Source organism: Coloeus monedula (assembly GCF_965178545.1).
Source record: "Coloeus monedula genome assembly, chromosome: 21".
Classification (NCBI taxonomy): domain Eukaryota; kingdom Metazoa; phylum Chordata; class Aves; order Passeriformes; family Corvidae; genus Coloeus; species Coloeus monedula.
The window spans coordinates 9,142,362-9,165,074 of NC_138801.1; the positions used below are offsets into that span (position 1 = coordinate 9,142,362).

General features: G+C 51.3%; 1 protein-coding gene across 2 annotated transcripts in view; it reads right to left on the minus strand.

The window, feature by feature from the left end:
• The window catches only part of CACNA1B (calcium voltage-gated channel subunit alpha1 B), a gene marked incomplete at both ends in the record, with an annotated part of 261,208 nt that overhangs the window by 111,388 nt on the left and 127,107 nt on the right, over window positions 1-22,713 (minus strand). For both annotated transcript variants that reach the window (XM_082295118.1, XM_082295117.1), the window contains 4 exons: window positions 3,127-3,336; window positions 6,847-6,936; window positions 9,515-9,571; window positions 15,448-15,563. In XM_082295118.1, coding sequence (XP_082151244.1) covers window positions 3,127-3,336; window positions 6,847-6,936; window positions 9,515-9,571; window positions 15,448-15,563 — 473 coding nt within the window. The remainder of the gene's footprint in view (window positions 1-3,126; window positions 3,337-6,846; window positions 6,937-9,514; window positions 9,572-15,447; window positions 15,564-22,713) is intronic.

Sequence of the window (22,713 nt, forward strand, 5' to 3'; positions counted from 1 at the left end):
AAACCTTTCCCTATTTTTGGATAACCTGTTTTCTCCTGTGACCCACACTGGGCTGCCCCTCCCCAGTGCCAGTGTTGTTTCCAGCAGTGTTTAATATCTGAGAAAGACGTGGAGCTCCTGGATGAACAGCAAGGAAGATGATGAGGGGACTGGAGCATCTCTCTTCCGAGGACAAGGCTGAGAGAGTTGGGGCTGCTCAGCCTTGAAAAGAGATGACTGAGAGCAATCTTATCAAAATATCTGCAGGGAGGGCTCTAAGCAGGGCCCAGGCTCTGCTCCCTGGGGCCCAGCAATGGCACCAGAGCAACGGGCAGGGACTGATCCCAGAAAGTTCCACCCGAACATGAGGAAGAATTTCTTCCCTGTGAGGTGAACAAGTTGCTCAGGAGGGTCTGGAGTGTCCCTCATGGGGATATTCCAGAGCCATCTGGGCACAGTCCTGTGCCCTGTGCTCCGGGATGGCCCTGCTGGAGAGGGGAGGTGGCACCAGGTGACCCCTCTCAGGTCACTTCCCTTCCCCATCCTGGGATTTCTTTCAGGGAATTGCAGGGGATGATTTGTGAAACCCGTGTCCATGAGCTCTCACAGGTGATGGTGCAAAGATGGCTGCGAGGATGCTGAGACTTTAACCCCCAAGAAATCCCAATTTCTGCTGGTTTTCTGCCTCTTCCATTAAATATAAGGCAGTGGGATCCCCCAATCCCAGCTCAGTGGGATTCTAGACCAAGAAATTCAAACTTGCTGCCCAAGTGCTTCTGAAACTAATCGACCTCACTGGGTGTTATGGGCACATGCAGAGCTCCTGAAAAATGGATCCACCCCTAATTCCAACCTTCCCTACTGTTTGTCTTCAGCTGGGATAGATTGGATAGATCTGATTTGCAGCCTCTATCCCAGATAAATTTCCCACCTGGTGAATCTTTAATTCCAAGAGACAGAACCAGCCCTTCCAGCCCTCACTGGAACATTAAGGAGTTTCTGGCTCATGGATTTCTTTCCAATCCCTTGGAAAAGCCACTGGATAAAGTGCTCCCAAAACTGAGTTTTGGAAATCTGAAACCTTTTTTTGGAGTTGAAAGACTTCAAGTGTGGGGTTTGTTTCCTCAACATGTAGTCCCAATTCCAGAGGAAATCCTAATCCTCAAGCTTGTAATTACTCTGCCAGTCTAGCTTATTATTTCCTCTGGTAAATTGAGGTAACGAATAAGCAAGAGTAACTTCTCTGTATGGTCTGTCTCTCCTTTCACTAGAAATCTTGCCCAAAAAAAACACTTGAAAGAAGTTTCTGTCCTTATTATGCATCTCTCATTAGAGCTCCATTACCTGGTGGCATTAAATATTTCAACCAATATTAATAAGGAGTTTTTGATGTCAGAGCAGTCAGTATTCCTGACCTTTTAGGTCTAGTGAAAAAAAAAAAAACCTTCAAAAGTTTGTCTTCCTAAGACCTGAGGATCTGAGGAAAGAAATATTTAAGTATCTAATTTATAGAGAAACCAAGGCAAACTAGGTAGATAAGCATCTTTAAAGATCGAAACCAACATTGTGAAGACTGTTGAAAATATTTGGGTTTTTTTTTCTTCCCAGTCTTCTGTTTGCTTTTTTCAGAAGTTTTACTTGAATTTTCACCTGGTCCAGTGCTGAACAACAGATTTGTTCTTGGCCATTTTACAGGGTCAGAAGTGGCCAAAGGAATGGCTTTGTCCTCAATAACTCCCATGAAACAAAAAGTTCAGCATGTTCTTACCTGAGGAATTTCTAGGAGTTTTCCAGGAGCCACAGCCTCCAAACTTCATTAAAATAAACAAAAAAGCTCCATCCCTCACCTTCCACGTTTTTTAAAACCAAGCTTTGTGAGCAAATGAGACCTCAGGGAGACATCACTTCTTCTTTATCAAAGCAATATTCAATTTAAAAAAACAAAAATCACATTTCAAAAGCACTTCTACACTCTGACCTCAACCAGGTGACCACGGGAACCAGCCAAAATAAAAGCTTTTGCACAAATACAGGATAACCTTCCCTCTGGGATTATTTCTGTCACTTACTGGCACAGCAGGGCACCGTGACACCCATCCCATGTCATCACACCCCAGCAGGGAGGAGGGCATGGAACCAAAAAGGAGCTGTAAAGCTACAACCTTTCAAAGGCTCTGACAGGAATCACAGCACCTGGGGGGAATTAGTGCCTGATCCCACAAGCACTGGCAGGATTTTTATTTCCCAGGCCATTCCACCTGCTGCTATCCCGGGAATATCAGAGCTGGCAGAGCTGTGAGTGTGTCCCCAACAGGAATCACCCATGGGTGCAGATCAGCTGCAAAAGTGACACAAATTTGCAGTTCTCTGCACACAGGTTAGACAGAACTCTGCCTCTTCCCAGGCACCATTCCCCTTCCTTTGGTGCATCCTGCTCCAGGACAATTCCTCCTGCCCCATTCCAGGACAATTCCTCCTGCCCCGCTCCAGGACAAATCCTCCTGCCCCGCTCCAGGACAAATCCTCCTGCCCCATTCCAGGCTTTACATCTGGCTGAATCTCAACTTTGCAATAACCTTTAGGATAACAATCCTCTCTCAAACTGATTCCATGTGCTGGTGGATTTTTTTCTGAATTGCACGATTCAATAATTTGAAATACGATCGGAAAGAGAATTGGGATTGTTCAGCCTGGAGTGGGAAAGCCTCAGAGTGACTTAACTGTGGCCTTCCAGGACCTGAAGGAGCTGACACGAAAGGTGGGGAGAGATGATTTACAAGGGATGGAGTGCCAGGACAAGGGGAATGACTTCAAACTGCCAGAGGGCAAGGATAGATGGGATACTGGGAAGGAATTGTTCCCTGTGAGGGTGGGGAGGGATTGGAATGGAATTCCCAGAGAAGCTGTGGCTGCCCCTGGATCCCTGGCAGTGTCCAAGGCCAGGTTGGATGGGGTCTAGTGGAAGATGCCCCTGCACAGCGGGTGGAATAAGCTGAGCTTTAAGATCCCTTCCCACCCAAACCATTCCATGACTGGTGAGTCAGTAGAACCAAGCTCCGAGGGCAGCCCAGAGCCGGGACGTGCCCGCGGTGCTGCGGGATCGGAAACGCCGGAGCTGCTGAGGGAACAGGAGCTGCCAGTACTCACAGAGAGCCGTGGTGAGCTTCTCGGGCTGGTCGTAGTGCACCATGGCCACACAGAGGGTGTTGAGGGCCACCACGCAGAGCACGACCCAGTAGAAGCTCTGAGCCTTCACCATGCGCCGGATGAAGAAGCGGAACATCTTCTCCTTCCTCCTGAAGTAGGACGAGCTCTCGTTCTTGCCACTCTTCAAACTGGCACGGGCGAAGGGAGACCCTGGGACAGAAAGAAGAGTCACCACACGCCATCCCAGCAGGGGAAAGGCTGGAGGGGGTTCCTGGGCACAGCTCTGGGCACACACAGAGCCTCTCCAAGCACCCAAAACAGCTCAGCACAAAGCTGGGAATGTTGAGAATGGGCTGAGCAAGGGCATCTCGCTTGTAATGAGGGATGAAGGCTGGGATTTTCGAACTTCATGGATCAGTGCCCAGCTCCACCGTCTGAACTGGGCTTCAAACCTTTGCAGCAATCCTGGTTGTTCCAGTTAAACTCATCCCTTTTTCCTGCTTGGCAGGGACAGAGAGCAGCGGGCACAGGGGGATTTCTGCCCATGCTGTGGGCATCCTCGTGGAGCTGGGTAGGTGCAAACAGGGAAGCTGGTCCCTATTGTCCCTGCTCCAAGGACCAATTACTATGGAACTGAATGAATTCTCCTCCTTTTGCTCTCCAGCCTCAGGTATTTGCTCAGCAGAGGGCTCAATCTGCCTCCGTGCATCAGATTTTGGGTGCAGCCACTCATTTGTCTCAATTCTGCCTCTATCAGCTCCATTTCCACTCTGGGCTGAAACCCTGGCACAGAGTCAAAGGTTTCAACAATAGGAAGCTGATGGAAGAAATGACTCCTGATGCCAGCTCTCCCCCTGGGCTAGAGGCACTGCTCAGATGAAAAGCCAATCTCCAGCCCGTGCTGAGGCAGGAGAAATCAGGAATGAGGGAATAAACACAGCGACCCCTTGGGGTTCCTCTGCAGCAGCCTGGGGAGGTGGTGATTGTGCCAGGCTGGCCGTGCCTGTGCCAGTGGTTTGTGGTAAGATAACACACGATTGCCCTTCTCCATCCTGGGATGGAGCATCCCAGCAGGATGAGCAGGACACACCTTGTCCTGTCCTGGAGCAGGTGACTCTCCTGGGCGCTGGAGAGGGCTCAGTGACATGAACAAAATGTTCTTGCTGCAGCAGCCAAACCTCACAGTGTGATCACCTCCATGGCAACACTTGGAAAGGGTGGGAATCTCAGCCAGCCTCATCCTGCAACATTGACCGCAGCAGCTGGAGAAAGGATGAGGCATCCAGATGTGACAGCAGTGGGTTCTGCAAGCCTCACAGCCCCACACAAGTGTGATTTTCCCCAGTGGAAAGTGAGCTCTCTGCTCCATTTCACACTTCTGGCCATCCACCAAAAGCAGAGCTGGCCTTGGCCAGGCTTTGAACAAACTCCTTGCTGAAAAACTTGGGTGTGTTCTTCTGTTGGTTTGAAAGTCCTGCCTTTGGCAGTTTGGAAAAGGAGAAATCACAGTGCTCCTCCTTTTGGACAACAAAAAGAGCCACAGGTTGGGATTTAGGCTGCTCCACAGCACAACACTCCTGAGCAGGTACTGAGCTCTTGGATGCCCAAGCCTCTCTGTACTCCCAGCCTGGCAAAGGAACAGCGCTGCCCTTTCACTGCCCTCCGCTGATCCTCCAGAAAAGCAGAGCAGTGATATTTACACTGCTCTAACATGGAAAACATCCCCTTGTTCAGGCTTTGGTGTCTGGGAATTACAGCACAGAGAGTGTGAAGCCAGTGAGAGGCTGCACACTTCATGTGGAAAGTAAAGAATAAAAGCTAAGAACAACTGCAGAGAACGCTCTGGAAAGTGTTTACCACCCCAGAGCTTCATCCTGCAATCATAAAGCTCACCAAGCTGCTTGTGTTTGAATTAAAGTGCAACATTTTCAGCCAATGGCCAGAGAGAGACCTGGCAAAGTCTCCCCCACGTTGAGCTGCACCTTCACGTGGCACTCAGGGATCATTTGTTAGTTCCTCCGCGCTCCTTATGCTCCCATCTGAACACGTTACAGAAAACCATCCAAAAACCCCTTTTCTCCAAACCAGCTCCTTTATGCACAATTGCCCACGTGATCTGATTGTTTATGCTCTGCATCTCAGCCTCTTCACGAGCCTGCACAAGTGGCTGCTTGATCCATTCCTTCTTTTCTGCCTCGTTCCATGAATCAAAATCAAAAACACTTTTCCCAAGTGGGTGAAGCGCTCGCAGAAGGTGGAAAGCACTGCTGTTATTTTCCCTGCCATATGCTCCCGAGACAGTTCCCAGCTCTGCCTCAGATTATTCCCGAGCCCAGATGCTCCATCATCCGCTGCCACCTGAAATGCTGAGCTCCAAGATCTGTTGGCGTGGCATTGGCTGCCCAGAGCCTGGAGGGACTTGGATTTGAAGGCAAAGATCTCGTAATTATTGCAACCGTGAGCAAATACCCCAGAAATGACCATTCCTTGTTATCCATGCAGGGATCCGAGGAAAAACAACAACAAACCAAACCAAAAATGCACACGGGCTGCTGCATTTTTGCTCTTTTTCAGCACCAAACCTCTCGTGGAAGTGGCAGCAGTTTCAGCACAAACCCTGCAGCTCAGTGCTGGTGTCAGGAACATGCCAAGCCACGCTCATTTCCCGCAACCAGGTCTTCCTTTAAAGGGGGGAAAAAAGTCCCAGCAGCAGCTGTGATCCCTTCAAACATCAATGCCAGCTTTCCAAAGGGCAATCGAGGCACTCATGCTTTGCAAGCAGCCACGGACACGGATTCTCAAATGTGCTGTTTGTGCTGTTCCTCCTGTGCATCCAGGATTTGCTGCTTCGTGGGAACCAGGCTGCCAAGATATTTCTTTGGAAGATAATGAGAACATCTGCTGCTTCAGCACCAAAACAGACTCCAACAACAGGCACGGGGATAAGCAAAACCCTGACTGCAGAGCAGGCACGAGCTGCCTCTCCCACGGCTCAGAGGGTTTTGGCTCCAGTAGCTCCCTGAGGTGGGTGCTGAGCACCCAGAGCCTCCCCTGCCAGCCCCAGAGCTGCCTCTGCCTCCCCTCCTGGGGCTGTCTCAGCAGGGAATCTGCTCTGGGAGCTGCAGGAGGGGCAGCACCTCCTGGGCCTGAAGAGCCCAGATTCAGCCCCAGCAATGCCCCTCAGGGCAGGACGCCCTGCTCTGCACTCTATCTCCAGAGCTGCCTTTCAAACTGCTTTAAGATCTTCCTCGAAGGCAAGAACGAGAGAATTGAGGCCACTGCCCAGCACTTCCCAGTGGCCACTCCCACGGGAAAGGCTGCTACACCTCATGCTGGGCATTAGTGGACAGTGGGCCTGTGGCCACTTCCTCTCCTCCCTCCAACAGTGTTGTTTGACAGATTTGGGGTTCATAAGCATGAATGAGCACGTTCCAAGCAGAATCCCGGGATGGGCAGTGCAGCAGGGATTGTCCCAAGGCTTTGCAGGGCTCCCTAAAGGGTGCAGCATGCAAGAGCTGAGCCAGGCAGCGCAGGGACAGGGTGAAGCCACGGAGCTTTTTGCTTTGGGAAGTCGAGTGCTGCTGCAGGAGCAGTGGAAATTCATTCTCCTTCAGGAAACTGCAGCTTCTGGAGCAAAGGAGCCGCTCCAGAGGAGGAAACAGGACACGGACAGGTTCAGGTGGAGATCGAAACCTCGGGGGATGCGAAGCCAGTACTCACCAACGGAGCAAATGTCTGTGAAATGGTCCTCACCTTCTTCTGCATGAATCAGGTCGTTTTTGCTCTTCTTTATTGCGGCTCTTTTCAACACTGCGTGCAAATTAAAGAGAAAATGCCCTGTGAGGATGCAGAGCGGATTCTCTCTCCCCCTCCCTTCACTCGCCAGGGCCAGCATTTCCTTCCCAATGCCAGCTTAAAGCTCTCCCACAAGGGTACCCGGGAGCAAACCGGACAAAACCCACAACCCTGCAGGGCCTCTGCACGCCTCGGTGCCAGGGTGCTTCATTCCTTTGACCTTCCAGCTCTTGAAGGTTTGCCAGGCACAGCTCTGCACGCAGCAGATGCAGGAGGGTGGGGGAGTCACTGCAGCCTTTCAGCACAGCACAAAGGCTGGGCAGGGTCACCGGATCTTCCCGAGCCTCACCGGGCTGGGGGATGAGTGCTGCCACCCCTGATACCGCCAGTGCTGTTTGCAGTGGGCACCATGAGGGAGTCAGCATTTACAGAGCTCAGTTTACCACCCAGCGATGCCTCGAGGAGCAGAAAAGCTGCGTGGAAAAAGCGGCCACACATCAGTGAGCAGCCTCTCAGCAGCACCCGGTGTGCAACTCCTGCCCTCTGGGGACGGCGGAACTCTTTGAAAACACGGGTTTTTATTTTTTCCAAATGCAGCTTTTGTGGGGAGGGAAAACATCGCTACGTTTACTCCAACAGGGAATGAGAGCTCTGCACTGTCCACCCAGAGCACGGGGGGGGGGGGGGGGAGGGGTGAGGCAGGAGCACTGAGGACGCTGCTCCCAGGACCACCTACCTGCAGAACCTTGAGAAGTGGCAGAAAAAAAAAAATCACGTTGGTACAGTTTGGTGACAGCTTCGAGACATACAGTAACTAAGCAGCACTTTCTATCAGCAGTAAGACACCCCACGGTGTGGTGATACAGACTGGTCCGTGGGCACACACAGCAAAGCCACTCACGCTGCAGAGACTGCCCCGGGGAGGCTCCTCCACAACATCCCCTCGCCCTACGCGGATTTTCCTGCCTGGACAGAGACGTGGATGCGCTTCCTCCTCCTAAGGGTTGTGCTTGTGTCACTTCAAGGGAACACCCAGAGCGTCACCCGGAGAGGATGCCCTGAACCTGTGATCTGGATCCGTTATTTTGCCAATAACCCTTTGAGCTCCTTGCTGCCCCACCCAGCTCTAGGCTGAATCCTCCGTCCCAGCAATACCAGCTCTGGGGTCCCTCCAGCTGTGTCTGTCCCAGTACACTCCAGCATGTCCAGGGCCATCCCCAGCACTGGGATTAAAATTTTCCAAAACTCTCTAGCATGAATTGAGCAGCTTTTTATCTTCTCCCCCAGAAAACTCCTTGGTGTGTTTGGCAGTGAGGTTGTGCCATCTCTCCAGGCACCCTGGATGCCATGTCCCTCTGTTTTGGGAACTCAGAGAATTTATCAGCATAGACCTGGGCTGCTCCACAGCAGCTGCTCCAAGGTTGGGAACATTCTCAGGCTCCTTTAGCTCTAGGATAGGAGGAGCCTAAGTCTCTCTGGGTCTTTACTCCGTGCCTTGCACCCACCTCGAGTTTCTCACACCTCTCAGACTGCTCTTCCAGACACAAATTCCACCTGAAGCCTGACAGCCACGTGCTGGACAGGCTTCCCCAGCTCACACACACCCCCGACACACACACGAGGACTGGCCAAGCACACCTCAGCCCTGACCTGCTGCAGCCCCAGCTCTTCCAGCCCCAAATCCTCCCCAGCGCAGGTCACCGGGCTGGCCAAGGCGGACCAGCAGCCAAGCACCTGATGCTCCGAAGAGCTGCACGGCTCGCAGCCAGGTGCAAAACCACCTGGGGACTGTCACCGGTGACCTGGGCACGCGGGGCTGTGGGGGGAAGCTGCCCCTGTGTGCCACCTAAGCCCCTGGTGATTTGCAATCCACTCACTGTTGTAGCTGCTGCCGCTGCCAGTCTCTGCCGGCGCCGTGCCTTGAGGAATCGGCCCTTCCGAGGCGGCCCTCCCTGACAGTGAATGGGAGGAGAAAAAAAAACAGGAGGGGGAGGGAGGGGAGGGGAAAGGAGGAGACATGGGAGGACGAAAGATGGTCAGAAAAGGGAGAGGGAAGAGTCTTTAACTGAGCTTTGAGTGGCTGGCGCATCCTAAGAGCTGTCGGGGCTGGAGGCACAGGGGGAGCATCCCCGTGGCCTCGCTGCTCGGCTCCTCAGGCCGTCCTGCCGCGCTGGGCTCGCACGTCGGAAGGAAGGATCACCACACCCTGTTATGTCTTACTGCTTACGGCTAACAGGGGGCTCAGTCCCTGGGTCAAATCCGTTCGGAGCCCTGCCTTCTCTCGGTCAGCGCATTCTCTCTTCTCCATCCTCCTGGCAGCCTCTACCCCCTGCACACACAGCCAGCCACCCTCGGCAGGGCGTGGGGACCGACCCCGAGGGCACATCCCCGTCCCAGGGCGGTGTGGGGTGTCCCATAACTGCTCCTCAGCCACCTGCAGCCTGGAGGAGCCCCGGGAGAAGGGGCTCTGCGGCCGGATTTGTGCCGGGTGCATGCGGGAGGATCCTTCCTGCTCGGGAGGAAGGCGTGGCAGTGACAGCAGGTGAACCTCTCCCGTGGCGCTGGAGGAAAAGTGCCCAGCAAAGCCACCTACCGTCCAGAGGGGACTTCTCCTCCGCGTTCTTGTCCTCCTCGGCCAGCATGACCTCCTCTGGAAAAGGAAAACCGGCCAGGGTCAGCCTCAGGTTCCTCACGGCCCTGCTCCCACACCAGTGGTGGGGGGAACAGGCGCCTGTCCCAGTGTCACCCACCTCATCCCAGTCCCACCCACCTCAGCCCAGTGTCACCCACCTCAGCCCAGTGCCACCCCCTTACAGCGTCTGCAGGGGCATTCCCGGCTCTGGGATGTGCTTCTCGTGTTTCTCTGCCCGTGTCCCTCGTGCACGGAGGGAGGATTCCAAACAAACCCCTTCCTCCTCACAGCCACCCACTCCCGGTTCTTTGCCCGACTCTCCTCCCCAAGGCTCTTCTGGACACCAAGGACCTTCCTCCAGACTGGGCAGGACCACAAGTCCCCACAAGCCCCAGGAAGGTCCCTCATGCCCATCCACGTTGGAGACAGTTTGGGAATGATGCTCCACACCCATCGCTGCTCTTTTGTCTCCAGAAAACCAGGAGTGAGCCATGGGGAGCAGAGGGGTGGCACTGGGTGACAGCAGCAGGGCCAGCAGGAGACTTGGTGTCACCACTGAGCCATCACATCCAATCTTTGTCCAAATAAAATCCCCAGCACGTTTTCCACGAGGGAGCTCAGTGATTGCAACACCATCCTGGTGTCCCATTCCTCTGCAACTCTCCAAAATACAACCGTGCACTTTCCTAAAGTTAAAAAAAAAAAATCAGGAAACACTAAAAACCAACCCCCCCAAACTGAATAAATTTTATCTTCGTGAAAGACAACCCAATTTCCTGAGGTTTCCCAGGGCAGTGCCACCCCCCTGGCCAGTTTGCAGTGCTGTGCCAGTATTCGAGACCTCACGCAGAACCCCAGATTTTCAGTTTGCTGCTGGAAAATGACGTGGGGAATCTGCTAAAGGACAACCCAAAGCAAACAAAACATTGAGCTGGCAGCTGCTAAACTCTGCACTTCCTTCTGTTCTTAAAAATGGCAAATCCACATGCCTGAAATTCCATCAAATTTGGGTTCTTACTAAACCATCTGACACTGTGTTCCCACCAAATTTTTGCTTTAAAGTTCATTTAAGCCAACCTAGATGGAAGAGCAACTTCAGAAAAATAAATACAAACAAACCAGAGGCCAAACATCAAAGTGTGAGGCTGAGAGCTGTCTAGAAGGATACCAGAGGGATCAGCCTTATATAAACCCTTATAAGCCACACAAGCCTTATATAATCTCTTTATTAATCATCTGGGAGAGAGAGGCAATGATACTTTAATAAGACAGCAAATTGAGAAGGCTAAAAAGTAATACCAAGCACTGAGGAAGGCTGGAAACCCAAGCAGAGGGGAAGGAAATAGGAAAGTGCAAAGTAATGCACCAGAGATGTGAAAGAAAGCAAAGTTGACAGGGTTAAGAAGGTCAGATGAGCTCAAAGCTGCACTTTAAAAGGTGTAAAATCCTTCCAAAAACCCACAAGTTGTGCCTGCAATTCCCACCTACAATTCAGGTGGTTTTCAAGGCTTCCCAGGCCAGGTCAGAAGAGTGAAATGGGTGGTTTTGGACAGTTCAAGAGACTCCTCTGACCAACCAGCACCTCAGACCAAAAGGTTCTTCTGAAGTTTTGCCTGTACTGATGTTTGGGGGCTAAAATATGGGAGGAATTAAACTGCAATTCCCAGTGTGACTGCCCTAAAACACAAGGAAGGGATGGGTTAGACATGGGAACCCTCCCCACAGGCTGCTGGTATCAAAATATTCTCACCTTCAAATCACAAATTACACAACTCTGCAAACCTTTGCCCCAAATGAAGAGCCCTGAGTTGGTGCCCAAACAAATCTCCATCCATAAACACAGCTGGGCTAAGTTTTACTGTTCCCTTAAAATAATCCAACCCCATTTCATCTCTGAAATTCCCTCAAGCCTCGCTCTCCTCCCGCAGTGTTCCCGGGTTCTCTCCCTTGATAATTATTCCTGTCTGCCTCGTGTCCTCTGGGAATCCAAAGGACCACAACTACCCCAGGAGGTTTTTAAGGCTAAAAAGAGAGCTCAGCAGGTTGCTCAGCACTGCTGGGAGGGGTTTTTAACCAGCCAGCATCCTGAAGAGAGGCTCAGGAGCTGCTTTGCCTTAATCATTGCTAACAGAGCCTGGAAGGAGATCACTGGGCACCTGAAAACCCCCCCAGAAAAGGTGCCTCTGCATTAGGAGAAATGTTCAACGGAGAGATGGGATCAGATCAGCGATTTTGAGCCTCCAAACAAAGGCTCAGGGGCTTCACCAGGGTATCAGAGCCAGGGGTGTCTTGGCAGTAAGGTGAATTTTTGGTCGTTAGGTGCTGGGTGTGACTGGGCTGGAAATGAAGGCAAAGCAGCAGAGAAATGTGGTGCCCCTTCTCCTTCTCTCTGGTGTGGGGAGGGAGGACACTGGGGGCTCAAAAGAGCAGCAGATCACTGGAAATAACTCACACTCACCAGGCAGCAGAGGTGAGGAAAAACAAAGAATAAAGGAATTTAATTTCTGGCTTGGTAAGTAGAAAAAGTTCTTTAAAATGCAGCCTTTAGAAGTGGCTGTCACGCTCTCCCAGAGAACTCTGCTTTGTCTTTGTGGCAATTATCCTCCCCTGGCACCTCACATGGGGTTCAGTGCTGGAGGTGTCTTTTCCCATCTCTATCATGGGGCTCTGTTCTTCTAAAGAAAGCTGAAACCTGGAGTTCACAGAGCTCTGTCGTGTCAAGGGATGGCCTTGAAGTGACAGAGGGCTGGGAGAGAGAGGTGAAACCATTCCCAAAGCCTGGCACTCCAGTTTTGTGTGAAAAAGGTGGGTTTGGAGAGAATTAAAATGCAAAAGACCTGAAACTTGATTAGCCCTGAACGGGAAGACTTTGAGTCTCTGAGCAAAGTGTTTTCCAAACGCTGCATGTCCTTGTAAGATAAGAGAAACAGCTTCAAAAGAATATTTGTGGGCTCAGAAGCTCTTTACTCTGTGTGGAGAACTCGTAGTTCCCTGTTCTCCAGAAATGCAGCATTCCAGCCTTGGATTCCTGCACTTCTGAGGAGTTTAGTGGAGAAAGTGGCAAAAAAAAAAATCACTTGCGTGGATTGCACTGCTTGGTTTGCCCACTTTTTCATTCCTCTGGAAAGCACAATTGCCTTCAAACTGAAGGAGGAGAGATTTCAATGGGATATTGGGAAGGAATTGTTCCCTGGGAGGGTGGGCAGGCCCTGGCACAGGGTGCCCAGAGCAGCTGGGGCTGCCCCTGGATCCCTGGCAGTGCCCAAGGCCAGGCTGGACAAGGCTTCCAACCCAAACCAATCAGGGACTCTGTGATAATTAAAATTACAGACATGAATGAGAAACATTAAAGACGCTTAAGAGTGGTCAGTGAACAATAACCACGACGTTAAATTAAAATTATCGTTGGCTGAGGGGAGGGAAGGCACAGATGAAGGAGGGATTTTAGTCCCTCACACTTCCCTTGGTCCTAAAAGAGCCCTTGAGGTAAAAACCTGAGCACTACAAAGGACAAGGGCTCCTCCTGACCAGCTCCAGCAACTACTCAGAATATGTAAAAAAATTGCAGAGCAAAAACAATCTCAGGATTAAGACATCATTTTATGAAGCACTGGAATGCAGCTCTCCACTCTCCCCTGCCTTGCATCAAAAATAAATGAGGGGAAAAAACAAATGAACAAATGCTCAGGGAGGATATTAGAAATGTTGGAAAGCTGGGGAGGCTTCCAGGGGAAGAGAGGGGATTGGGCTGATTGGTTCTGGGTGCTCCAGAGCAGGAAAAAATAAGAGGAAACAAGGTGGAGGGAGATTAGAGAAAGAAAAGTAATTAAAAGAACTCCTGAGTTCTTCCTCTCACTGCAGAAAGGCGACGGATTTAAAGGGAGGGCAGGACACAGCTTGGTGGGGTTGGTTGATTTTTTAAGACCAAACTGAGCATTAACATGTGGCACTCTTTGCTCCAAGAGTCAGCGAGGTCAAGGCTGGCAGAAGGATTTAAAACCAATCAGATATTCCCAGGAATAATGACCAAATCCTCCAGAGTTCCATTAGAGCAGAATCCCAGGAGCTTTTTCTCTTTCCTTTATGCAAACAGCTCCTGCCTGGGGCTGCTGCAGGGGGTTTCTGCCCAGCTCTGCCTGGGACTGTCCTCCCTGGCTGTATCCCCCGCTCCAAATCCTGGACAAGGAATTGCAGATCATTTCAGAGCTGAAATTCCCAAAACAGAGCTGGGAAGTCCCCGTCGAAGGCACAGTCCCAATTTTCAGTGCCTCAAACCTCAAGCCTGGATCCTCTGCTTTGCCTTCACGCCGCATTTTTATTCAAAGATTTTATTAACGCTGCTAAGCTGATTTTAATTACTGTTATTATTCAGCTGTACTAGGAAGCTCTTTTGTATTCCTATTATATTCTCAACAATGCCTTTACAGAGTATTTTTACCATTCCCTGATTCAGCTCTTTTCCGTGCACGTCCCTGTTCCGCAAAACCTTCTGGATCGTGTGTTATCAGGCTAAAAAATGTGTCTTTTGCAGCAGTTTCACTCGAGGTTGGTGTGGCATTTATTCAGCCCTAGCTACAAAGAAGTGGAAGAGGCAGGAATTCACAGGGATGCGAACTGGAGCAGAGGTTGGCTGTACATTTTATAACTTCTGCATCCTAAATTTCTCACAAGTTCAGCTGGTGATGGGCAGAGCAGGCCCCAAAGTGGCACAAACCCTGCAGGGGAATTCTCAGCTCTGTTTTATTGACAGAGATCAGGATTTAGGGACCAAAAATCACCAAGAGCCTTAAAAGCAAGACAGGGCTAGAAAAGGAGAACCCCAGAGAACCCTGCTGCAGCTGCTGGGCAAACCAGGAATTAATCTGAGTTTGGGGTTGTACAGAAGCTGTAAACTAACGAGAAGACAAATTCTAAATGGGAAGGAAAGGGAATTATTTATTTTCTGATGCCTCCAGAACCACAGAATGAAGGGTGGCTGCCTGAGCTGCCGTAGAACCCTCACAGTGGATAAAAGTCTGACAACACAAGTGGCCCTCCGTTGTCACCCTGTGCAGCGCTACAAGAAATAATGGGTTTGAACCACACCATAAACTGCTGATATTTTTGTTTTACAGTTCGGCTGTAAAGAGCAAGGATGAAGCTGATCTCTCTAAAAAGGCACCCAGGAATCTGTTTGAGAAACCACCACTTCTTTTCCTCCCCATCATTGTTCTGAAAGGCCTTTTCCGTTGGCTCAGACATTGAAAAGCAAGCAAGGAGGAAATTACCCCGCTGCATGAAAGCACTGACTGTGGTTATGTCAATAGATAAATATCAGCTGCTCCATCAGGCGGGAAGGTTATCAGTAATCCTTGTAGTCTGATAAAAATGCTGTTTTCTGTTCAGTGAGTGTGGCTGGGTCCTGGTTAAAGCTGCTCACGCCTCACAATGAGGAGCAACGTTCAGTTCTGGTGGTTATAAAGCAGTGTTAGCAGGGGCTGGGGAGAGCTTCACGCAAGGGATCTTTGCAGCTCGTAAAAAATGCCCCTCGGGTGGGTTTTACCACCACAGGAAGAAAGGCTGAGACACCAGCTGGGGCAGGGAGAGAATAAAGCAGAAATGACTCAGTTCCCCCTCGGTGGAGGCTTTGGGCACTCTTTTATACTGCCCTGTATTAGGGCAATTGCTTTGATCTCAGCAACAAAGTTGGCTCAGCTCCTTTAGCTTCGCTTCAACCAAACCGAGATCTTTTTGCGGTAACTTCGGTGCAAATGCTCAGAATTCCAACAAAACCAACGAGTGCTGGCTGGGCCCTCCCCAGGCTCGGCTGCACCAAGGACCAAATCTGGAGCCCATCACCAGCCCTCACTTGCCCCAAAACACATCCAGCCAAGGCCAGGAAATCCCTGCCTTACCTGCTTTGAAGATCCACTCCAGGTACCCGTTGAGCTCCCGCTCGATCTGCTGCTGCCTGCGGAGCTTCAGGAACGCCCGGCGGTTCTCCACCCTCTCTCGTTCTTTGGCAAATTCACTGTGGGGAGAGAAGAGAGGGAAAACCCATCACAGGCAGCCAGGGCAGGCACACAGCCCTCCCTCAGCATTCCAGAGGGGGGTTTGGGGAGCCTGTGGAGTCCAGGATGGGAGTAGGGGGTGGAAACCACAGCAAGGGATTTATTGTTGTCCAGCAAATTATTCCTTTGGAGCTCAGATGCTTCTCTGCCTCTCTCATCCCGAAAAAGACCTGCAAAATTCCATGTGCACTCACCACAGCCAGTCATGAAATACAAATTATCATCCTCAACGCTAAAAGCCATCCTCCAGCTCTCTCCACAGCACCATCTCCTCTAGAAGCACAAGAGATCAGCACTTTTCTGAGGAGATTTGCTCTTCCCTGTCAGCCTTTCTTCAAGTTTTCCCAGGCTTTAGGTGATTGTGACGAGCAGAAGTCAAGTGAGAAGAGTGAGTGAGGATGGATACTCTTGGGCGGAGTTGAAATGGCCCAGATATTCTGGCTTGAGGGTAAAAATGATCCTGCTGTTTGCTAAAATCCCATGGAAAGCAAGAATCTGGATATCATCACTAGAATAGGGCAGGCAGAAAGGAAATTTCATCCAACCATCATAAAAATCCTGTCCAAGTGCATCTCTCTGGTCTGGCTGGAACGATGCTGAGGAGAAAGTGCAGCCACCAGCCTAAGACAACCCACACTGGGGCTGGGAATTGTCCCACACCTCTGGGAATTTTCTGATTCCCCATGTGAAGGAGTTCATTTGCCATTTATGGAGCTCTGAGCCCGCCTCTGCAATCCCTGGTTTAGGCACACACAGGGCTGTCTCCCACAATAGCTTTGTGTGGATAAATGTGGGATCATGAGGCTTCAGTCCCCCAGCCCATCCTAACTCCGTTGTGTCCTTCACACCCCCAGTTTACTCTTAATTAATCAGCGAACTAATGATTTTTACTAAAATCCCACCTAATCAACCCACACGTGGCTCATCAAAAGCCAGCAAGGAGCAGGAGCTGGGAGAAGAATGGGGGAAAAAGGAGCTCCAGGTGCCAGGGGCAGCTTTGCACTCACGATCTGCAGCTGGTCCTTCAAAGGTGCCACTTCTGCTTTGTTTGGCAGGAATGTGACCCACGGAGAAGGGATTGGGGGAGGACCCAACACTGATGGGAAGCTGAGCTGGAATCTTCATTCTGGCAGCACATCCCAGGCTCCTGACTCCTCTCTCCTGTCCCCACCTGCCAGGACAGCCCCTGACCCCTTCCTTGGAACAGAGGGAGTCAAAACACAGCTCTGAGCCGACAGCTCCTCCGTGGCACTCAGCACATCCCCGGGGCGAGCCGGGATCCTGCAGTGTCAGCTGGGTCACCCCTCTTCCCTTTTGATGCTCTCATTCCTGTCCCTGCTGGTTGGGGCCAGGGACCTTCCCTCAGTCTGGATTTCTGCCTGGAGCAGGAGGAATGGGATCAGACAGCACGAGGTGACAACATGAATTTCAATTTCCAGGCATGGCGTCAGCACAGATTTCCCAAAGGAGGAGACAACACCAGTGGGAAGTTTCCTGGAGGACCCCCGTGGGCAGGAAGGACAGCAGATGAGCCATGGCACTGCTCCCTCACCCCTCAGGAGCAGGAAAGAGAGAGCTCTCCTTGCAGAGCTTTTCATCTTCTGCCAGGTCCTGTCTGGCCTGAGGACAGTAAAAGTTACTTGTCCCTTTTATCACAACTTTATATTTCAGAGTCACAAAATGGAAAGAACCCACAAGGATCAGAGTCCAAAACCTCAAGTGGAAGGTTTGTACTTTAAAAGTGCAAGAAAATGAGGGAGAAACTGGTGGAAGTTGCAAACCTTCAGCAGTTTCTGCACAGCCACACACAGATCTCCCAAGGCACCAGTGAGGGACACTGTGAGGTTAAAGCCACCTGCACCCTCCTGCTCCCTGGAACTGGCAGCTTTGGCCACCACAGAACCCCAGGATGGCTTGGGTTGGATGGGACCTCAAAGCCCATCCAGTGCCACCCCTGCCATGGGCAGGGACACCTCCCACTGTGCCAGGCTGCTCCAAGCCCCAATGTCCAGCCTGGCCTTGGGCACTGCCAGGGATCCAGGGGCAGCCCCAGCTGCTCTGGGCACCCTGTGCCAGGGCCTGCCCACCCTCCCAGGGAACAATTCCTTCCCAATATCCCATCCATCCCTGCCCTCTGGCAGTGGGAAGCCATTCCCTGTGTCCTGTCCCTCCAGGCCCTTGGACAGAGTCTCTCTCCATCTTTCCTGCAGCTCCTTCAGGCCCTGCAAGGCCACACTGAGGTCACCCCAAAGCTTCTCCTCTCCAGGCTGAACAATCCCAGCTCTCCCAGCCTTTCCTCCCAGCAGAGCTGCTCCATCCCTCTGATCCCCCTGGAGCCTCCTCTGGCCTCTCTCCAGCAGCTCCAGGTCCTTCCTGTGCTGGGCCCCGGGGCTGGGGCAGCTCTGCAGGTGGGGTCTCACCTGAGCACAGGGGCACAGGGGCACAATCCCCCTGCCCTGCTGCCCACACTGGGGCTCAGCCCAGGGCAGGGGGTTCAGGTCTGGGGCAGGTCCAGCTCTCCCCCACAGCACCCCCAGGTCCTTCTCCCAGGGCTGCTCCAGCTGCTCATCCCAGCCTGGATTGATCCCAGGGGCTGCCCTGACCCAGGAGCAGCTCCAGCACTCGGCCTGGTTAAACCTCACGAGGTTCCCATGGGCCACTGCTCGAGCTTGTCCAGGTCTTTGTCCAGGCATTGCTGGAGAAGTTGGGATTGTAACTTCCAGGAGAAGGCGATTCCTTGGGTCTCTGCCCCTTAAATTCCTTCTGAATGCTCCAGAGCTGCTGCACATTCAGGTTCAAGACTGGAGGGTCTTGATGTAGGATCTTCCTGGTGAAAGGAGCTCCATTTGTCCTTTCTCATTTCAGGAGATGCGAGAGAGGTTTGATGAAGCTGGGACTTGTTAAAAAGAACGTTTTCTATATGAAATGTAATAACAAACGATGCGTGTCTCTTCCACTCCATCCATCACCATTCAGGAGCTGAAATATTCCCCATTTGCTGCAACTGGAAAACTCCCAGAATTTCCCTTTGAGAGCTCTTCAACAAATTTCAGAACACATTCAAAGAAAGGGGGGAAAGCGATCTCAGAATGCCATATTTCATCTAAAAATATTTCAGCTGAAGTTTCCCTGCCAGCTCCAAATGAAAACACAGAAAGCCCCATGGGAAGGGCTGGGAGCAGTAAATAAGTTTCTTCTTTTATTCAGCATAATTCCCATTTATGCCACTGACTTGCAAAAATCTCCCAAATCGCCAGAAAGGAAAAAGCCTGAGCAGAAATTTGCTGCTTCCTGTCCAGTTTTACCTCCAAGACTTTTTTTCAGAGCTGAAAAAAGAGATGGTTTGTTTTGGGGGGTTTTTCCCCCCATGCTTTGGCCAGTTCTGGAATGTGGAATTATGTTTTCTGTGAGCGTGGGGAGACAGATTTCCCAGAGCAGCTGTGGCTGCCCCTGGATCCTGGAAGTGTCCCAGGCCAGGTTGGACGGGCTTGGAGCAGCCTGGGATAGTGGAAGGTGTCCCTGCCCACGTTGTAGCCGATTCCACAGAGACAGCAGGGACAAACAGGATCCAAAGGCAGTGCATCCATCATGGAAACCACATCCAGTCAGGCTCAAGGTGTCCCATTTTTCTTCTCGAGAGCAGCCGGTGCTTAATGTCACCCGGAGGATGGATGGTTGTTGCTTATCACCTTGGTGGGTGGAAGAGTGAAATAAATCTCGGTGTGAAATACGCGCTGAAAGAGCCACTCCAGAGCAATTCCAGAGCCCCCCAAGCCACACCAGAGACCGAGGCAGCTCCTGAATAACCACCAGGGTCAGTAAACGTAATAAACTCATGAAATTCTAACTAAAATTCTTACAAGTACTTTATCCACGCTGGCCTTAAATTAAAAATACTGCCACAGCGATCAAAAAAAGTCACCAATCTTCATCCCCCGAGTGTGTGATTAGCTTTCTGTGTGACAGCAGAGAGCTGGGATGGAGCATCCTGATGCTCCTCCTGGTTGGGGTTTCGTGGCACACACCCAGGGCGGCGTCAGTGCAAGACTGATCACATCCTGAAACCTCTGCGATTGAGGTTTGCTGCTCAGAAACGAGCCAGAAACGCTTCCCACTGGCGGAGGAGAGGCAGAGAGAGATGAGACAGCACCGCTGTCATCGCTGCCGCTAACAGTGCTGGTGATTAGCGACTCGTAATTACAGCACAGGTAATTAGCTCCTCATTGAGAAGGATCCCACGTTCAGATCGCAGGAAATCTCGGACTTTACACAGGAGAGCAGCCCCCATCCCCGGAGCTGAAGTGTTGTTCAGAAAGCAGCAGATCTTGGAAGGACTTCCAGCCGCTCCTGGAAAGCAGCTGTGAAGAACTTTGGGAATTTTAAGTCTTAAAATTAACATCTTAAAAAAAAAAAAAAAATCCAGTGAGTTTTTGGATTGACTTCGTCTCCAGCCCGAGTATATCCAAGGAATGCGTAAAGCTGAGCCTGGCTGGCAGGTGACATCTCGGGGGGACAGCCAGTCCTGCCTGGAGAAACGCAGCCCTCGGGAGTGGAGAGGAGCCAGAGCAGGAGCATCCAAGCGCGGGAGCGCTGGCCAAGGGAGCGGCCAGGACTGCAGGTGGTGGAGTGAGCTCCTCACGAGCCGAATCCATCGCATCTCCAGGTGGAGAACCCGAACTGGCCGGGACAGGAGGCAGCGAGTGGCAGCTTTGCTGCTGGAAGGTGGAGCCGTACCCGGGAAGAGATTTGAGAGCTGTCGGCAGCCTGGGAGCATCCCAGGGAGGGACAGGCTGGAGGCAGGAGGTGGCAAACAGCGGCTCTGTGTGACAGAGCCACGGCAGCAGCTGCGGACAAAATCCCGGTTTGTGCTCCTCGGGGGCTGCCTGGATGAGGGGCTGAAGCGTTTCAAGTTCCTCTCGTGTTTCGCTCAGCAAGGAAGGACCCTCAAAACACGCTTGGTGCCGATTTCCCGCTGAGGTTTGAGGCAGAGCGACGCGCAGGAGGAATTTCCCCAACGATAGGAAAGATGAGTGCTGAGGGCTTTGCAAACACCTCGACGCGTGAGGGTCTTTAAGGAGAAATGGGTGCTGATGCCTTTGACATGGGTTTTAATGCCTCCCCCAACCTCAGGTTTGTTGCAGAACCCAGACAGTTTGAACTCCTGAACTTCGGGGTCACAGGAGAAACGGGTCTGAATTTCTGCGCTTTGGGGGCACACGAAGCTGCTGCAGTTGTGGGATGAGCTTCTGGTTCTGTTCAAGTTTCTACTCCCAGGACAAAGCAGAGGCTCCAGGAAATTCAAATCTAGGTCTCCTGTGTATCATTTTTATATTCCAGGCTTTGATTTCCACTGTGGCTTAAGAGAAGGGCAAATAAAGCTGGGAGGATGCTGCTGAGTTAGAAATACACCGTTAGAAGTCAGAAACTTGGCTCAGGAAAGAGAAATCTGATTATATCCAGGAGTGAACAGAAAAGCAGTGCCATTTCCAGCTGCCTGGACATGACCCACAGCTGGGAAGGTGCAAACCCAAGAGGACAAATCTTAGCTGGCGTAGCTGGCACTTTGCACCCACAAGGGCTGCAAACAGAATGACAGGAGAGCAGCTAAAACACGCCCCATAACATCAACTCTGTACCACAGCAAGGATCAGGAGAAGTTCAGGATGTGCTGACTTTGATTATTCTCATCCACAGACAAAATGCTCAGAAAATCTGCAGGCAAAACTAAAAATAATTTGATGCCTCTGCCTTACTGCTCTGGAAACATGAATAGAGATGAATGTGGTGTGATGCGAAATCGCTGGTTTCAAATAGTTCCAAAATCCGGACCAGGTCACCACTGAACACAGGCAGAGCATCCTGATTGGAAAGGCTATGTGGAACAAGAAGAAAAAACATGGAAATGCTCCTCATTCGGGCAAGGAAAAAGCCTGAGGGAGGTGAAAGGAAGTCCATGCACGGGGCACAGGGAGAGCACACTGAAAACTGCTGGAATGGGAAATCAAACAACAGCTTCACCTGAAAAGCCAGAATGAATATTTTAGAATTCCTTTATGCTGGTGGCGTTTGGCACCTCTAAGATAAGTTTTCCTGCAGTTTGCTGAGAAGTCAGAGTTGATTAAAGAAGGAAAGCCCAGAGGCCTGAGCTGACAAAGCTCTGTGGCTCCTCACCCACCCCAGGCTGTCCCATCAGCTGCTTGGAATCCCAAAGATTTTTGTTTCTCTTTCACCTGGAGCTGCAGCCAGCCAGGATCCCACTGGGAAAGGTCCAGACTGAGCCCAAAGAGCTGCTTAAGCCATCCCAATATCCAGTGCTGAGGAATAAGCACTGGCTCCATCAATCCTGCACAGGGAGAGCTGCTCCCGCTTCCTCCTAAAGAGGGGAAAACTCAGCTGTCCTCCAGCAGCTGATAAGGGATGAAAGTATCTCGGAGAGATTGATCTCTGAGCACCAAGCCAGGCTTCAGAGTCACTTTAATCACTGCCACAGCAACAAGAGGCTCCAAATGCAGGCCAGGTATGGGATATATCCTGGATTTGTGGGAAGAAAAGAGGAACACCACAGAGGTGAAGCTTTCAATGCATCTTCCTCCCTCCTTTCCTTTGTCTTTACATTCAGCTTGTGCCAATTTGACTTTGATTCCACCTAAGCTGGTTTGAAAAGCTGCAAGGGCCACAGCTGGGCAAACCTGGCTGGAAGGAGGCACCAACAAAGAAAAAGGAGTTCAAAAGCCCCATTTATCTCCTCGCCTCACCCTGCTGCAATTGTGGGATGAACTTCTGGTTCTGTTCAAGTTTCTACTCCCAGGACAAAGCAGAGGCCCCAGGAAATTCAAATTTAGGTCTCCTACGTATCATTTTTATATTCCAGGCTTTGATTTCCACTGTGGCTTAAGAGAAGGGCAAATAAAGGGAGTCCAGCTCTCCTGGACTAACCAAAACCACAGAAGGAGCAAAGGACCCACATTCAGTAGGATCAGTCACTGCTCTCTGCCCCCTTCCTGCAAGAAGCACACATTTCTCCCTCATTTCACATTTGCAATGATGGCTTTGTTAAAAAGGGTGATTCTGCTTTTTTCTTCTCTTTCCCCTCCCTTTTAAGCACGGCCT